We start from the raw sequence: 18,351 nt of genomic DNA on the forward strand, positions 1-18,351 counted from the left end.
TTTAATATTAGCATTGGGCAGATTTCGTACCAACAATATTGAATCTTAAAACAAATATTTAAACGTCGCGGGATTATTGATATTATATTATCTAAACGACATCAAAAACCAAGTATTACACTGAAATCCTGTTTTGATGATTTTTAAAAATGTTGTTTAAGGTCTTTCGAAATATTATACATATAAGTTAGTTACGTAATACGCATTGAAAATATTGAATCACCAATTATATAGAAAGAGCATATTTATCTCACTGTGCATTGGTTGTCAAATACTGTAATGTCGTATGACTTGTACCGGTGTCAATAGCGTAAGATTTAACTAGGTGTAATGAATGGATTTCTATTGAATTATATTTTCTATGGAATAATAGTTAATAATTTCATACGCTTAAGTACAATTATAACATCTATGATATCAAAGGCTGAGCGTGAAGCTATTATATTTTATTTTTTATTTATATACCGTTACAATAGTTTCGCGCTCAGCTCAAGATAAAGTAAATATTATGCGAGGCAAATTACGTCTGCAGTGTTATACAAAAAGTCATTCAAAAGCTTTTAGCCTTGAAAATGTATTTTTTTCCCGATTTCTCAACCAACATTTTATTAATTGTTAACACTGTATTATAATTTTGTTATAGAAATTTCCTCCTAGACAGCGTATGATTGTAATATTTCACATGGTCAGGATTATTACAAAATAAGAATAATATAGTAGGATTATGAGATAAATTGCAAAACTGTACCTGTTATAAAACTACAAAGACAATTGGTGAATTGCAATGCACGTTAAATCAACTAATCATATAAATCAGTTTGCTATACAAATAATGTCTATAAGAAACAGGTTCGCTATATTTTTATTACAAACTCAGGTTATAACGAAAACGCACTTGCTTGTCCCGATGAGTTCGCTAAAACCGGAGTTTACTGTACTTCAAACACAATATGAAGTAAGCAATGATAGTGTATGAAGCCATCTCCTTTGCATGACACTAGCCAATTAATTGTGTATGATTGCCAGATTTTCACTACGCAGCTGCGTATTTGCGTAAAGGTAGTTATACGCGCTTGAACAGTGTTAGAATAAATGGTAACTACTTTTTACGACCATGCTACGCACCTGGATCGGATGACGTCATTGCACGCGAGTGGTTTATTGCAGAATAACCGTATGTAGGTTATTTGCTGGTCGTGTTAGAATAGTTTTTTTCTACTTTTCAATGCATTGATAAATGTATAAGCTATAATGATAAATCAATTGCAACCAGTCTGACTTTAATATATGACGCTTCAGAATTGCATTACATCATAACCAGCACGAAACGTACTCATAAAATTTGAATGAAATATTCATTTCAGCCTGTGTACACAATGAGGGCACGATAATCGTTGTCAGATATATTGACAGTTCATCAAAAATTCAACGAAATGGGCCATGGCAATGTGACACCAGAAATATACGCGTTTATAACATTCAAGTTCTGGAAACGGTCAATTCAGGTATACGTCTCTTTATTTCTACCCATATAAAAACATATGAGCCGCGCCATGGGAAAACCAACATAGTGCATTTGCGACCAGCATGGATCCAGACGTAAGGTCTGGTCAGGATTCATGCTGTACGGTAACGGTTTCTCTAATTGCAATAGGCTTTGAAAGCGAACAGCATGGATCCTCCTCAGACTGCACGGATGCGCAGGCTGCTCTGGATCCATGCTGGTCACAAACGCACTATGTTGGTTTTCTCATGGCGTGGCTCATTTGTTAAAACCTGATACAGAACTTCTTTATGTATGCTTTCATTTTATGTAAATAAAGAAAATTGGATATAGACAATTGTACAACAGACCCGTTTCACTTTCTGTTTCCAATTTTCTCCCGATTGCAATTAATCAAATTTATTTAGTAACAATATGTCGACATATCAGCATTTATGACAGAAAACTATACTAAACAATACTTTTGAAGGTTTTGCTATGCTGGTTTGTTTTCCGACACTCGTCGCTCAAAACTCTACATTGTTTCATAAAGCGACGGTAGATAAAATTTACCTTACCTTTACACTAGAACGAAGCCGGTTTCCGTACACCGTAAATATGAAATTATAAGAAATTGAACGATGTACAATTTCAAACAGCACATAACCTAAGTACACATGTAGCCTCATGCTTAAATTTCATTAAGGGGCTATGTGATTCCAGATTTCATTTAAAATGTCACGTTGCAGGATCTCGGCAAAGAAGAGCACTAGGTGGTCTTGACATTTATCATTTGATTGCCGATATTCCGGTGGAAACTGTGTATAACTACCATAGATGAGATCAACGCCGCTGTGTTCCGTATAATAAATGTATCGGAAATTAACTTAGGGCTATCTCCATTTTTTAAATAATTAAAATATCGAATCTAGAGGTAACAATCTATGAAGAGATAATTGTATTTTATCTCAAATCTAAAAAGTTCGTGAACGATACTAAGACTACCTACCACGTTTAACCAGCTCTGTGGATTTGTTTTAGATATTCCACAGAACGTCGTTTGCCTTCGGATCATGGGAACATTTGACCTCAGGTATAATGCTTTACTGTATCAGATATTTGACCTCAGGCAAAGAGCTATAAAAATTAATTGTATTTTATACTTCTTTGCCTCAGGGTATACATGCTTTGACTGTAGCATCAAGCATCGTTTGACCTAATGTCTGTGATAACTTCATGTAAGCATCATTGGACTTAAAACATAGAATACAAAATAATAAAGACTGACATGCACGATTTCTATCAAATATATTATTAAAACTCAGAAGAAAGCAAATAAAAAAATTTACTTTTGCAGAATCAGTTTCCACAAGCACCATAACGTTTGAAGTTTAAGCTATTGATTCAAGCATAACGATGTTTAAAAACCTTTTAGATTTAAACTCATTCAAATTCACGATTAAAGTTCAAGGTCCTCAGATCTGTGTGGCATGAACTTGTACGTCATCAGTGAAAAAGACATTAGTTTGCAATCTTACAGTCGTCGAGGAAACGTAATTCATATTATCGAGTAAAAGAAGAGATTTGACTCATTGACAGAAAACTTTTAACTTTTTATAATTATATACTGTACTTGCATTTCAAACAATTCTGTCCTGATCCTTCATGGGAACATAATAGCTGTGAGAAACGAATTATAGCACCTATTGTTAGATGCTTCATGCCGAAAGGGTCGGATATATGTGTTTAAATGTAAATGTGCTCGAAGCGTCAGATCATTCATTTAATAAAAAGGACGGTTTAGTAAGTAACTGTTGTTGAAATACATTCAAGTGCTCTAGAATGTCAGTAATTCATTTGTTGTTAGTTTTTTAGATAATTTATGACTCGGACCTCTGTAAGTCAGCGGTGTTCAGCGCTTGACGGTTCAAGTAATTCAGCGTATTTTTACTATTCAGCGTTGGACGGTAATTCAATGTTTTTATATTTTTAGCGCTCGGATCCGTTCAGTAATTCAGCTGCTGTTTAAATAATTAAGCTGTGGACCGTTCAGTAATTCAGCGTGTTTAATAATTCAGTGCATGGAGCGTTCAGTAATTCAGTGTTGTTTAAATATATATCAGTGCTTGGATCGTCAGTAATCGAACTGCGTTAATATATATAGTGCTGGAGCGGTTCAGTAATCAGCTGCTGATTAAATAATTATTCAGGCGTGGAGCGTTCAGTAATTCAGAGCTGTTATAAAAATATTCAGCCTTGATCCTTCAGTAATTCATGCTGTTTAATATATATCAGTGCTTGGATCGTCATTAATAGCTGTTAATAATATCAGCGTTGGAGGTTCAGTAATTAGCTTGTTTAAATATTTTCAGGCGAGTTGTTCACTAATTCATGCTGTTTAATTATATATTCAGTGCTTGGGAGCGTTTCAGTAATTTAGCTGTTGTTTAAATATATATCAGGTACTCAGAATCGTTCAGTAATTATCTGTAGTAAACCAAACTCTGTCAAGTTACGATAATTCTGTAATTTAAGTGCTTCCATTCTCTTATTTATTATTATACGAACTCTGACTGTTTTAATGAAGTTAAACAGTTTTATACATTTAAATGCGCTAAATCTAGTTCTGAAATCATTAGTCTCACCTCGATTCATGTGGGGAAGTTGCAGTTACTTGCGAGAACAGGTTTGTACTGGTGACAATCCAGAAACCTGGATAGGTTAACTGCCGCCGTTACATAATGAATACTGTTGAAAAAGGGGTAAACCAATCAAACAAAAAAGAAATCTGTGTTTGTCTAGCTTCAGATAACAAAGCTGTCGAGAATTATTCAATATCTTTCAGCTTCTTGACTGAATATTTATACATAATGGCTTCTTAATTTTGTATACAAGTTAATAGGTGAGATTACGAAAGCGTATTATATAATGTTATTTAGCTCGATTTTTTATAGTATGGATTTTCGAAAAAACTCTAAGGATTTGATTACGTACCCAAATTTGAATCGTAAATTTTTTAATGTAAACATTTTTTCGTATCTTTCAAATATGTGTACATGACTTATAATGTTTGGAGATTTAATTGAACGAATGTTTGGGGATTAGATTAACTGTAACATGTATATCTCAACATTGAAATCTTACAGAAACTACTCTGGATCTGGAGATGAAGGCTTCATCCTAGAGCGAGTGGTGTTACTGCAAGGCACCGACCTCAAATTCTCGTGATCATTCATGCAGCCGGACCTGGGGGATTCGGCGATTATCCACTTATAGGGAGACCAATTGCAGGTTTGAGATATCATTCTACTTAAAATATTCCATGTGTCTGAAATAACCGCCGAGATAATAACAAGTTTGGAGACCAGCCCGAGAATTCCTCTGCGCTAGTGGATAGTTTTCCAGATTTAACATTGCATCGTGCGGAAATTTAACCAGACTGAAACTGAAGATTTTAGACTGCGCCCAAAACTCAGTCTTATTACATGTGTAATCTTGGAGTAAAGATAAAACCACTATCTTACGCAAAAAAAAAAAACAAATTTATATTCTGCCCTGTGTGCGGTACTGGTGTTATGATTTATCCTACATGTGTATGGCATGTCCCTCTCCCTGCCAAATGTCCCATGGTGCCCCTTCTCGTATTAGATAAATGCTATCTACCATGTTTTGCGACTTCCTTGATTGATTTCTAAAAAGGAACTTTTGCAACTGTAGCTTCCAAACCCTGTACACTTGATTATCATTAATATATAAGTAGTTGACGAACCATAATCCTCTCACATGAAATTTGTCAGAGTTATGTCTCGCTTTGCACTTAGAAAACTAGTGTTGTTTTTTTTTTGTTTGTTTTTTTTTTTGATAAAATTAAGGTCCACTTTTCTTGAATAGCTTTGTCACTTTATTCACTTATTTATCATCATTAGTTATGTAAGTAGGTAAAAAAAAACATAGGTCTCCTGTGCAATATGTCGGAATTATGTCCCTTTTTGTACCTACAAAATTAGTATAGGTTGAATTAAAGTATTTGTTTTACGACACTTTCTTGAATATTGAAAGAGTTATAGCTTTGACTCTATGTGTTTATCGTCATTGCGGTAATAAATAGCTCAAATACAATAACCTTTTCATGTTTATTACGCATGTCAAGCACTTTCAGACGAGCGTTTGCATCTATGATTCTATTTTGTCATCTTAGAAAGTGAATTGGAAAAGGACAGACTCATTTTAAATTTTCGACTTGTTCTCCTGCTTCATTTATAACATTGGATAGATAAATACTATTTATTTTAAGGAGAAAATACGACAGTCCAAGTGTCAGTACCGCTTGTGGACAAAATAGGATCAGTTGACCGATTGTTGCTGGTAGACAGGAATGGAAACATTGTTTATAACAGCTCACTACAGAACGTTGGTGGAAGGCGGGGAAGATCTTTGTTTAAAACACACATAGTAATCCCAACAAAGGTACTATGTTCTGCATTTCGTTATCAATTTTACATTGTGCGGAATCAAATCTGGTTGTATTATTAGGGAGCATAGCTATTCCTCAACTTACACGTTAAAAAGTACTATTGGACCGCTCACAGGATTGTATGAAATCTGTTTTGGAGGTAGGTAAAATTACTCAAAGTCACCGGACATGCATTTTTTGGCATCATTTCAAAGTATTTCTAGGTTATTTAACATATTTCTATTCTATACAATACGGAAATATATTTGGACGAAAACCCATTTTTGTGTGTTATTATTCAATGCTTATTTTTCTTAGAAAAATGTCCCATCTTCAAACATACACAGAAACATCGCGTCTGCATATTGTCATGAAACATATTTACAAAAAACCAGTCCTAAAAGTACGTAATAAAATTTAAAACAAATAAATAATTAGAACACATTGAAACCCCTTCCCATCTATTCCTATTTCAGGAATTTGAAGTTGCTGTGGAAGGAATGGATACATCTGGTAACACATTCCGACGTCTTGATCCTAAAATAACTTCTGCTTTGGGGATCCAGCTGGAAGTATTGCCCTCTTCTGGTTCGTTGTATTCTACAGACTTTATTTATCAATGTTCCTTATTGTAGGGTTTGCACACGTTATTTTGTTTTAAAACAACATCTGCAGAGTACAGAGTAATTGGTAATCGAATGTTGCTTCGCGAAAAAAAGTGTTTTTCTCCTAATTTGTGCATGCTTCAGAACCCATCAGCATATGTTTTATACAAGAACAGCCTATTAGGAAGATGTTTCACTATTTGCCTTGTTCTCGGTGCTTCCGAGGGATCTACATTCCAGATTTTATTTACTGCAAGGTTGCGATAAGATGTCTCCAAACAGAATTTACAATTGTCGCTATGTTTCATATTCATTCGTTTGTCCGGTCTTTGAAGTGTCAATTACAAGACAGCATGTAAAGAAGTCATAAAATATTAAATACTGCTGAAAACCAGGAAATGTGGGCGGTCATAAAATTGAATACCGTGAGCTGTTAAGATATTAAATTGTAAACGTTTTATTTTGCTATTATATAATACAGTAACGAGTTTATACTTATAATCGACTTAATACAAACATATATAACATATTATAATTTTATAAAAATGTTATGTATTTTTGTCCAAAGGTACATTATACATCAATCAGTCGATAACTTTACCATACCGTGTGAAGAACGTCGGGGCAGGAACGGCAACTATAAAAGTTTCAATTACAGACGATAAGGGATTTGCTCAGTCACCGACAAGTAACACATACCCTGTCCCTAGCAACGGGACAAAACGAGGGTCGTTTGTTTTAAAAGCAGGACCAATCAAAGGAGAAACAACGTAAATACAACATTAATGAGCCGCGCCATGAGAAAACCAACATAGTGGCTTTGCGACCAGCATGGATCCTGACCAGCCTGCGCATTCGCACAGTCTGGTCAGGATCCATGCTGTTCGCTAACGGTTTCTCTAATTGCAATAGGCTTTGAAAGCGAACAGCATGGATCCTGACCAGACTGCGCGGATGCGCAGGCTGGTCTGGATCCATGCTGGTCGCAAAGCCACTATGTTGGTTTTCTCATGGCGCGGCTCACATTTTCTTTGTTCCAATCGTGCGCAAATATATTAAAGGTGATGTCATGCCTGTTAAGTAGGAAAATCTTAAAGCAATAGTGATCATAGTAAATTTTGAAAATTTTGCATCGAATCTTTATAATGGTCCAGAATTCAGACGGCTTAAAGTTTCATTGACTATGTAACATGTTAGTTCTAATTTCAGGACGGTAACCATCTCGGCAAAAGCGACTGGCAGCGCAAACAACAAGGTTCAATATAACGTGCAAAGAATTACAGTCGAAGAGAAAATTATCAGGGTAACAACTGAAATAAGTATCGTAGTTGTATTTACCTTGTAGACTTTTTAAAAATTTTCCGTGTCGATTATCAGAGACTTTTGTATTACATCTCTGTACCTAGACTAGTGTAAGTCAACAACAATTTTAGAATTATCGGTATATTAGTGATTATTTGTTCTCGAGTCTTCCAACTGTCTTGTGGATGGATGTTTATATTACGCATGTGCCTGGCCGAGTCTGGACATAAAGCGTGGTTAGGTTAGACCGGCACATGAGATGTTACTCTGCATTGTATGTTTTTAGGTTATTGACAAAACAGCGCCAATATGTAACGTCACCAGTATTAAAGGTAAATGTGATTTTGGAGCTGATATTTGCCAGTGTTCGAGACAAACGTGGGAAATGAAAGCCATTGTGGGCGATAATGGCGACGGTCTGCTGTCCGTGTTCTCCTCGGGAGCTGGACCGAACTCAACGTTCACCAACGACTCATTTAGTGTTGGACACAAGTTATCGAATGGCGTGATTCATACTACCCTTAGGTATTTAAATGCAAATTATACGTCTAATTTGTATATATGAGAAACAGTTATCTTCTAGATGGCAAGGGGATGATCAAAATGCAAGAGTTATTTGGGAAGATAGAATTGATTTTTTTATTCAGGGTGTTTGCTTTGCCAAGATTTTCTGAATACAAGGTACCACTTGTCTAATGTCTTATTGAGAAATTGGCTTTTCTGGTATCTTAATACACCCGAAGTATTATGTGATGGCACAAGCCGTCTGTCTGTCTGTACGTCTGTTAGCAGTTTAATTTCCGCTGAATAAATTGAGCATGTTTTCCTCTACGAGCCTTTAACTTGATATAAACATTGCTCGTGGGAAGTAATGTCCCTATTGCTTTTGGGGCATGGTATGAGTTAAAGGTCAAGGTCACAGGAACTGTTAGTACAAAAACTGTTTCTATTCAATATCTTGATACCCCTGATTATCGATACCCCTGTGCTTCTCAGATTTGATAAACACATTGCTCCGGGCGTGTATTAGTGTTCTTGTTGAATGTGGTGTATAGGCTGTTGGTGTAAAATTTAGTGCAGTCAGTGACATCTGAACATTCATGGTATTTTCTAGGTATGTCTCACATATCTTCATTTTAGACAGCACATGTTTTGTGAAGGTGTTGACCTTTGTGTTTTTATTATTATTCTATTTGTAATGCTTGAGACATATAAATGAATCCACTCTAACGTTTAACATCGTTCGAATTTAGGCTTGTTTGAAATTTTAAGAAATATTTGTATATATTGTCGTCATTGATAAACAAATCTGTAAGAAGATCCTTTGGAGGCATAGAATGCAACCAAGCAATAATAGCAGAATCGGTTTGACCGTGTCTGTTCAAGAGACTAGTTCAACATCCCTCACGCCCCCTAGCACCGGCTTAAGCGCTACTCTATTACCCATGCACATTGTGTGGACACCATGATACCAAAGGACCAGAAAATATAACAACACTGAATCCAAATACGGGGAGAAATGTTTTTTACAGCCGCTACACGGCACTTAAAGATTGCTCTTATGATACATGTAGTTAATAAAAATTGTAAGAACAACCATCTGTGACAGTATTGCAGTAATTACAATGTTTAACCCTATTTCCTGTTACAGCGCCGACTGTTGTCACCAAAAGGCAAAGATTACAGTGGTTGATCTAGCTGGTAATGTTGGACTTTGCGATGTTGTTATTACACCTGGTTTTGTTGCCCCTGATCCAAACCTCTGTATTAGTCCTGTAAGTTCTGGCAAAACGGTAAGTGATCGAGACAATATCATGTCAATTTGATAGGATTTCTTCCTTCAATTTATCTGTGGACAAACCTTAGCTTTTTTGCAAATTACATTTTTAAAATTAAAGTACACGCAGTGCAATATTTATGTCGCATCACTATTTTCAGCATACTTGTACATGCCGATTACATGCAATTTTATTTCATAGTCTGTACAATTTTGTACGGTAAACACATTCATTCATGTATGTTTATGAAAAATGTCGGACAGTTTGTGAGTTGTATGTAACTCTTTGATTCAGACAGATAGTAATATTCGCATATTAGTGTAACACGTACATTGCTTCTGGCTCCATGTTGGTACTCGTACACAGGGGGTTTGAATTGATATACATAACTTGTCTCTTGTTTCCATTTTATGTATAAGAAATAATAATAAATGGCTCAAAAAAAGGTTTTTGTTGTTAAATGTCTTTCTTTTTGGTCTATATTTCTCTTAGCTGTTTTATTTCAGAAACCAGTTCAGACAAATGCCAACATCACATCTATAACATGTAACATTACAAACATTATCGACACATGTAACGGAAGTTCCTCGGGTACAGGTAAAGCCTGTGAGAATGAATTCTGGTCCACTGAAGCAGAACTTGGCGATGAAGGCTTTGGGCGTATTCAAGTTGCCGCGGTAAATGCGGGGAGACACGCAAACCTCACCAAACTTAATAACACAGTCATGTTAAGGTATGCTATGCTCTAGTTTTATTACATATTGATTCTAGCTGCACTTATCTTACTCAAAAAAGACAGTTAGAGGACATACTTTTGTTCTAAATATTTCATTTGTTTGTATTTAAAGATCCCAAGTCATGTTGATGAGTTAAGTAGTTAGTCAAGTTGGATGTTCACCAAAATAGATTGTCATTAGTGCATTATTCTTATGCTGGGATTTGATTGACATTTATTAGGAATGATCAATAGATCTACCAAGCTTAGTTAAGAATAATTTATAGAAAATCACGTGTTTTAACGTTATTCATAAACGGAAAGAGGTTATACGTCCGCTGAATAATTGTTAGTGTATTACTAGTAATAAATTTAGGTAAACCACGATTTTGCTATAGAATATAGTAGCGCTTTTTCTTGGTCGCAACAAAAACATTGACATCATCGCAACTTAACGTGACGACCTTCAGCGAAAGCGTGTTTTAATAGAAACAAGCATAGATCTATCAGAATTCCGCATATATGAGCCGCGCCATAAGAAAACCGACATAGTCGCTTTGAGACCAGCATGGATCCGGGCAGTCTGGTCAGGATCCATGTTGTTCGCTAACGGTTTTTCTAATTGCAATAGGCTTTGAAAGCGAACAGTATGGATTCTGACCAGACTGCACGGATGCGCAGGCTGGTCTGGATCCATGCTGGTCGCAAAGACACTATGTTGGTTTTTACTCATGGCGCGGCTCATATAACAGGTGTAAGGTTGAAAGTCTGTAAGAAGAAGATCATTTGGAAGCATAATATGCAACCAAGCAAAATAACAGCAACCTTGGTTTGATTGAGTCTGTTAACATTGGCTTCCACACTTTGTTTCCTATACGCAACGCATGGGTAGACATCATTATTTGAAGGACTGTTTCTTTTTGTATTAGGAAAAAAGCCTGCAAGAGCTCGAAAAGGTTTTGCAAAAGTAACAAGATTTTATTTGATTATGTTTGGCCATGTGTTTTAATGTGGATATTGAGAGAGTGGCTACATTATGTTCGTGACGCCTTATGTTTTATATACACACAGTAATTCGTCAATTTATCCGTGTTTTCGCTAATTTGTTAGTCAAGCTTGGGGAGTGAGCTGGGGAGGCGTGGAGTGGATAGGAGGGGTTGGGGTTGGATTGAAAAAATATGCAATTACTGAATGTATTTCCGTCAGAACTATTTGTCCGAAGTCAGGAGTTAACTAATGAAGGACACGCAATTCGGTAAGTATTTTTAAAGGTGCAAACTTATTACACTTGACATTCTGAAGACATTTGAGCCGCGCCAAGAGAAAACCAACATAGTGGTTTGCGGCCAGCATGGATCCAGACCAGCCTGCGCATCCGCGCAGTCTGGTCAGGATCCATGCTGTTCGCTTTCAAAGCCTATTGGAATTAGAGAAACTGTTAGCGAACAGCATGGATCCTGACCAGATTGCGCGGATGCGCAGGCTGGTTTGGATCCATGCTGGTCGCAAAGCCACTATGTTGGTTTTCTCATGTCGCGGCTCATTTATGAATTAATGAGGTAAAACATAGTACTACGTTTCGTGTGTTTATGGCTGGCGGATGTGTTGGGAAGGGAGTAAGGATAATCAAACGATTTTATATGACTATACCAGAAACACCCATACAACTGCTGTGTTTTAATACAATCTTTTGTATTTTTTTCAGCACGGACTGTTGTCATCCGGATGTATATATAAACGTGGTAGATATTGCGGGTCATACAGGGCAGTGCCATGCTAAAATTGCTGTAGTCACGGATAGACCGGTAAATTTAACCTTTGGCTTTAGCCTGCTGGCGGCAAGTCATTCTGCCTTTGCGACTAGTACAGACCAAAATCTGCCTGCACATCCGTGTAGGCTGATTATGGTTTGTACCGTTCGCTATTCAGTTAGTACATTTTCAGCGAACACCCCTTCGAATAACAAATGGTATTGCTCAAATTGAATGACGGACAGTCCATTTTAGAAATTTAGCGGGGTAAGGGTTAATATAAATAAACTAAACTATCCTTTCCCACAGTGTTTTATTTGATATACGTAATGAATTGAAAGCTCATAAGGAATATATGAAGTACATCTTGACAACATCAGCAAGAGAAACAGTAAATATTTTTCCAAACTTAACAAATAACACCAACAGCTGCACTGCAGTTAATTTAACTATGAAATGATCCTCTAACATCTATATGTATTTACTGTAAGTTAATGTCAACAGTGAGACAATATAATACTTTATAGGTTGAGGTATGATTTTATTTCAACAATGCAGCTTATATATAGAAAATGTGCTTAGATGGGCTCGATCTCGTATACCGATTTCACTCGGTCGCCGATTTCAGCCGATTTATACTCATTGCGCTGGTTGCGCGCGCATAAATTCGAGTGGTATATAACTCTTTGATTCAGACAGATAGTTATTCGCATATTAGTGTAACACGTACAGTGCTTCTGGCTCCATGTTGGTACTCGTACACAGGGGTTTGAATTGATATACATAATTTGTCTCTTGTTTCCATTTTATGTATAAGAAATAATAATAAATGGCTCAAAAAAGGTTTTTGTTGTTAAATGTCTTTCTTTTGGGTCTATATTTTTCTGTGCTGTTTCATTTCAGAAACCAGTTCAGACAAATGCCAACATCACATCTATAACATGTAACATTACAAACATTATCGACACGTGTAACGGAAGTTCCTCGGGTACAGGTAAAGCCTGTGAGAATGAATTCTGGTCCACTGAAGCAGAACTTGGCGATGAAGGCTTTGGGCGTATTCAAGTAGCCGCGGTAAATGCGGGGAGACACGCAAACCTCACCAAACTTAATAACACAGTCATGTTAAGGTATGATTTACTATAGTTTTATAACATATTGATTCTAGCTGCACTTATCTTACTGAAAAAAGACAGTAAGAGGACATACTTTTGTTCTAAATATTTCATTTGTTTGTATTTAAAGATCCCAAGTCATGTTGATGAGTTAAGTAGTTAGTCAGGTTGGCTGCGTAGATTTCACCAAAATAGATTGTCATTAGTGCATTATTCTTATTCTGGGATTTGATTGACATTTAATAGGAATGATCAGTAGATCTACCAAGCTTAGTTAAGAATAATTTATAGAAAAAAACGTGTTTTAACGTTATTAATAAACGGAAAGAGGTTATACGTCCGCTGAATAATTTTTAGTGTATAACTAGTAATAAATTTAGTTAAACCACGATTTTGCTATAGAATATAGTAGCGCTTTTTCTTGGTCGCAACAAAAACATTGACGTCATCCTAACTTAACGTGACGACATGGATCCGCGCAGTCTGGTCAGGATCCATGTTGTTCGCTAACGGTTTTTCTAATTGCAATAGGCTTTGAAAGCGAACAGTATGGATCCTGACCAGACTGCACGGATGCGCAGGCTGGTCTGGATCCATGCTGGTCGCAAAGACACTATGTTGGTTTTCTCATGGCGCGGCTCATATAACAGGTGTAAGGTTGAAAGATTTTTCGTTAAGCAAGGTCTGTTTAATTATTATACAAACAGTCTACACGGCCCCAAAATGATATTGTTCCATACATTTATCTGTGTATAATAAAGTCTGTAAGAAGAAGAAGATCCTTTAGAAGCATAATAGGCAACCAAGCAAAATAACAGCAACCTTGGTTTGATTGAGTCTGTTAACATTGGCTTCCACACTTTGTTTCCTATATGCAATGCATGGGTAGACACCTTTATTTAAAGAACTGTTTCTTTATGTATTAAGAAAAAAGCCTGCAAGAGCTCGATTTTTTTTTTCAAAAGTAACAAGATTTTGTTTTGATATGTTTGGCCATGTGTTTTAATGTGGATATTGAGAGAGTGGCTGCATTATGTTGGTGAAGCCATATGTATTATATACACACAGTAATTCGTCATTTTATCCGTGTTTTCGCTAATTTGTTAGTCAAGCTTGGGGAGTGAGCTAGGGAGGCGTGGAGTGGATAGGAGGGGTAGGGGTTGGATTGAAAAAATTTACAATTACTGAATGTATTTCCGTCAGAACTATTTGTCCGAAGTCAGGAGTCGACTAATGAAAGACACGCAATTCAGTAAGTAATTTTAAAGGTGCAAATTTATTACACTTGACATTCTGAAGACATTTGAGCCGCGCCAAGAGAAAACCAACATAGTGGCTTTGCGACCAGCATGGATCCAGACAAGCCTGCGCATCCGCGAAGTCTGGTCAGGATCCATGCTGTTCGCTTTCAAAGCCTATTGGAATTAGAAAAACTGTTAGCGAACAGCATGGATCCTGACCAGAATGCGCGGATGCGCAGGCTGGTTTGGATCCATGCTGGTCGCAAAGTCACTGTGTTGGTTTTCTCATGGCGCGGCTCATTTATGAATTAATGAGGTAAAACATAGTACTACGTTTCGTGTGTGTATGGCTGGCGGATGTGTTGGGAAGGGAGTAAGGATAATCAAAAGATTTTATATGACTATACCAGAAACACCCATACAACTGCTGTGTTTTAATACAATCTTTTGTATTTTTTTCAGCACGGACTGTTGTCATCCGGATGTATATATAAACGTGGTAGATATTGCGGGTCACACAGGGCAGTGCCATGCTAAAATTGCTGTAGTCACGGACACACCGGTAAATTTAACCTTTAGCCTGCTGGCGGCAAGTAATTCAGTCTTTGCGACTAGTACAGACCAAGATCTGCCTGCACATCCGTGTAGGCTGATCATGATTTGTACTGTTCGCTATTCAGTTAGTACATTTTCAATGAACACCCCTTCGAATAACAAATGGTATTGCCCAAATTGAATGACGGGCAGTCCATTTTAGAAATTTAGCGGGGTAAGGGTTAATATAAATAAACTAAACTATCCTTTCCCACAGTGTTTTATTTGATATACGTAATGAATTGAAAGCTCATAAGGAATATATGAAGTACATCTTGACAACATCAGCAAGAGAAACAGTAAATAGTTTTCCAAACTTAACAAATAACACCAACAGCTGCACTGCAGTTAATTTAACCATGAAATGATCCTCTAACATCTACATGTATTTACTGTAAGTTAATGTCAACGGTGAGACAACATAATACTTTATAGGTTGAGGTATGATTTTATTTCAACAATGCAGCTTATATATAGAAAATATGCTTAGGTGGGCTCGATCTCGTATACCGATTTCACTCGGTACGCCGATTTCAGCCGATTTATACTCGTTCATTCGCGCTGGTTGCGCGCGCATAAATTCGTTACACAGCATTGTAGCGCATCTTGGTGTACCGAACACGTAATCTTGAAAGCATTGTGTTGTACGAATCCAGCCCACCTTTTGTAATTTTCAACAACTTAACACACGATTGAATATTAAAATCATAAAATCATTTATTTCCGAATGAAATATACATCGGTCTTACATGTAAAACAATCACATTTTCTTTAATAAATTTTCAGTGGTTTTAACCAACTTTACCCATTCTGAAGTTCCGTACGTTAGAAAAATCATTTTTTCCCTTATATAAATGCATTATTCATTGCTAGATAAATATCTTCAAATCCTTTGCTAATTGAATTGAATAGAATACACACACGAATTTACACATAATCTTCTACGGTCTCTCAGTCTTAACTAAATAAATCTATATAGAACTAGCGTACATTTCCGTGAAAATGCTTTTTACATATATAAAACATCGAAATTGTGTTTACCACGGGCACCATTGCTCTTCTATAATTAGTGAAAATTTGTACTGAATTGAAATGAATCATCTCTATTACTCATCTATTTATAGAAAACGAGCTTAGATCAGAGCGGAAGTGACCCGCCACCCATTGGTATAATAGCAGGCGGGGCAGCCGGTGGAATTGCCGTTACTGGAGCGGTAGTCGGATTGGTGTATTATTTGAAAACGAGGGCGACTGCTGGCAAAGTTGGTCAAGACGCAAATGCAGTTACGCCAGCCAGTTAGAAATTGTTGCAACTGGAATGACTTTTGTTGACATATGATATAACTTTGTGATTATAAAACTGATGGTAAAGAATACGCTACAACACTGATAATTAATGTTTAGATTCGGACGATAGATAAACCAAGAAGTGAAACACATCTTAAAGAAAACAAATAGAATGATGCTATGTGAATCTACAATAGTTGAAACATTGATACTGAAAAATAAAATATGACAACTGTTGTTTTTTTTAACTATCGATGCGTCATGTGTTTGTTGAAAAAGTTGTACGTACATTATTTGAGCCGCGTCATGAGAAAACCAACATAGTGGCTTTGCGACCAGCATGGATCCAGACAAGTCTGCGCATCCGCGCAGTCTGGCCAGGATCCATGCTGTTCGCTAACGGTTTCTCTAATTGCAATAGACTTTGAAAGCGAATAGCATGGATCCTGACCATACTACGTTGGTTTTCTCATGGTGCGGCTCATTTATTATCCAAGCTTAATTAATTTTTTTTAGAAGCGACTATACTATTGTAAGCAATATGTTTTGTAGCTAAAACTTGATTATATATGATTTAAAAGTCCTCCTGTTTTATACATCTATACGACCTATATTAATAATTTAAATTCCTCTTTATGACTATAAAATACTTTCAGCTTGAAAGTGTTGGATCTGAATGCAAATGTATTACTTTTCTAAAATTGCGTTACATCGGAAATGACATCAATGTTCTCTGATCTCCATACTTTTTATAACAAGTAGTTTTTATAAAGCTTTTAAACATACAAGATAGAACCATATAGTTATCGAAACTAAAAGCACGATTTCTTTTACGAGATAGGCATTTATGTTAACTTATATTCACTGGATGTTCAAGATGGCAGTATATTTGACAATTAACAGTTAATATTTCATGAAACTGGCAAATTGTGCCAAGCCAAAAGGTATATTTATCAATCGTTAAATATAAAGGAGCTAGGAGATTCAACGTCTATGTTGTACATTTATAAATGTGTCAGGTATCGAGTTTGATACCGCTTCTGGAAAACTGCCATTTTACCCTTTAAACATCTTTTGTTTTTACTAAAGTATTTTTATCATATGGCATCTATTACTGTGAATGTAATGTAAGCTACAACGTATTACATAAGCATATTACATAAATTTAAACTATTTGAATGCATGATAAAGATATCAGAATGAGCAAAAATGCGAATTAAATATGAACTGAAATTTCCTAAACCATATATTTTAACTATTGCCACAAAAACCAAGCTACTAAATGTTTTAAGGTAGTGGATCCGTAATTACAATCGGAAATTTACGTATTCACCGTAGGCAACTTCGACAGTTTCCGTTTTTTTACGGAAAGCGTTGTTTCCATTCAGCTACATTTATATGCGAAGAATGCCGAATTGCACAACAATAGTGCGAAATCATACGAACATTTCCGATTGTCATTCAAGAAATTTGCAGAAGACGAACTAAGGAAACAGAAGTCTATTAGGTAAATTGTCACAGATTTTACACAACTCCACCTAGGGCAGCAACTCCTCGCATTCACAATCCTTTATAATTGTAACCTGAAAATAGACCAAGTTCAAAAGTAAAAATCATAGTAAGCTAGAATGGTCCAATGTTATTAAAATGCGTTTTGAAACCAGTCTATAATCTCAAATATCTGACTGGTTGATTTTGGTCTCGAACCTGAAACTGGCCAGTGGAAAGACAGTATTATCAGACTGGTCCTAAATCTCAGTTTATTTAATGTTAGACCCATTAGTAAATGGATGTCGTCAATGCGTTATTTGCCTGCTGCTCTATTACTGAACCAAGTTGATTCCTGGGAAACTGCCCATAAGTCTACAATTGTACTGTCAAGAATCGTATTTGGAGACAGAATCTGATATCTGGGCATCGAAAGCCGTGCCACAACTCAGATGTGTGAATTCGACAAAAACTTGCATTAAAATGCAAAATATTATACTCAATTCTTGTAAGTTATGTTTCAATCAAAACGAGCCTGC

The 18,351-nt window shown here is 36.2% G+C and overlaps 3 protein-coding genes across 3 annotated transcripts in view; 2 read left to right on the forward strand and 1 right to left on the reverse strand.

Annotated features, from left to right (window-relative positions):
• Nucleotides 1-2,324, forward strand: part of LOC128546283 (von Willebrand factor A domain-containing protein 7-like) — a 22,751-nt gene extending 20,427 nt beyond the window's left edge. Inside the window, exons 8-9 of the mRNA XM_053516669.1 lie at nt 1,365-1,505; nt 2,233-2,324. Coding sequence (XP_053372644.1) covers nt 1,365-1,505; nt 2,233-2,324 — 233 coding nt within the window. The remainder of the gene's footprint in view (nt 1-1,364; nt 1,506-2,232) is intronic.
• Nucleotides 2,325-4,731: 2,407 nt separating this feature from the next.
• LOC123559955 (uncharacterized) lies at nt 4,732-16,476 on the forward strand. Its single transcript, XM_053552201.1, has 12 exons — nt 4,732-4,774; nt 5,778-5,950; nt 6,413-6,524; nt 7,110-7,311; nt 7,751-7,844; nt 8,130-8,368; nt 9,495-9,636; nt 10,128-10,354; nt 12,042-12,141; nt 12,991-13,217; nt 14,906-15,005; nt 16,162-16,476. Exons 3-12 carry the CDS (start codon nt 6,437-6,439, stop codon nt 16,336-16,338), a joined length of 1,596 nt encoding a protein of 531 aa, XP_053408176.1. The 5' UTR covers nt 4,732-4,774; nt 5,778-5,950; nt 6,413-6,436; the 3' UTR covers nt 16,339-16,476.
• The window catches only part of LOC123560993 (uncharacterized), a 164,841-nt gene continuing 161,731 nt past the window's right edge, over nt 15,242-18,351 (reverse strand). The window contains exon 57 of the mRNA XM_053552200.1: nt 15,242-17,907. Within this exon, the coding sequence (XP_053408175.1) occupies nt 17,863-17,907 (45 nt within the window). The 3' untranslated portion in view covers nt 15,242-17,862. The remainder of the gene's footprint in view (nt 17,908-18,351) is intronic.

The sequence above is a fragment of the Mercenaria mercenaria genome, chromosome 10 (genome assembly GCF_021730395.1).
Source record: "Mercenaria mercenaria strain notata chromosome 10, MADL_Memer_1, whole genome shotgun sequence".
Lineage (NCBI taxonomy): Eukaryota > Metazoa > Mollusca > Bivalvia > Venerida > Veneridae > Mercenaria > Mercenaria mercenaria.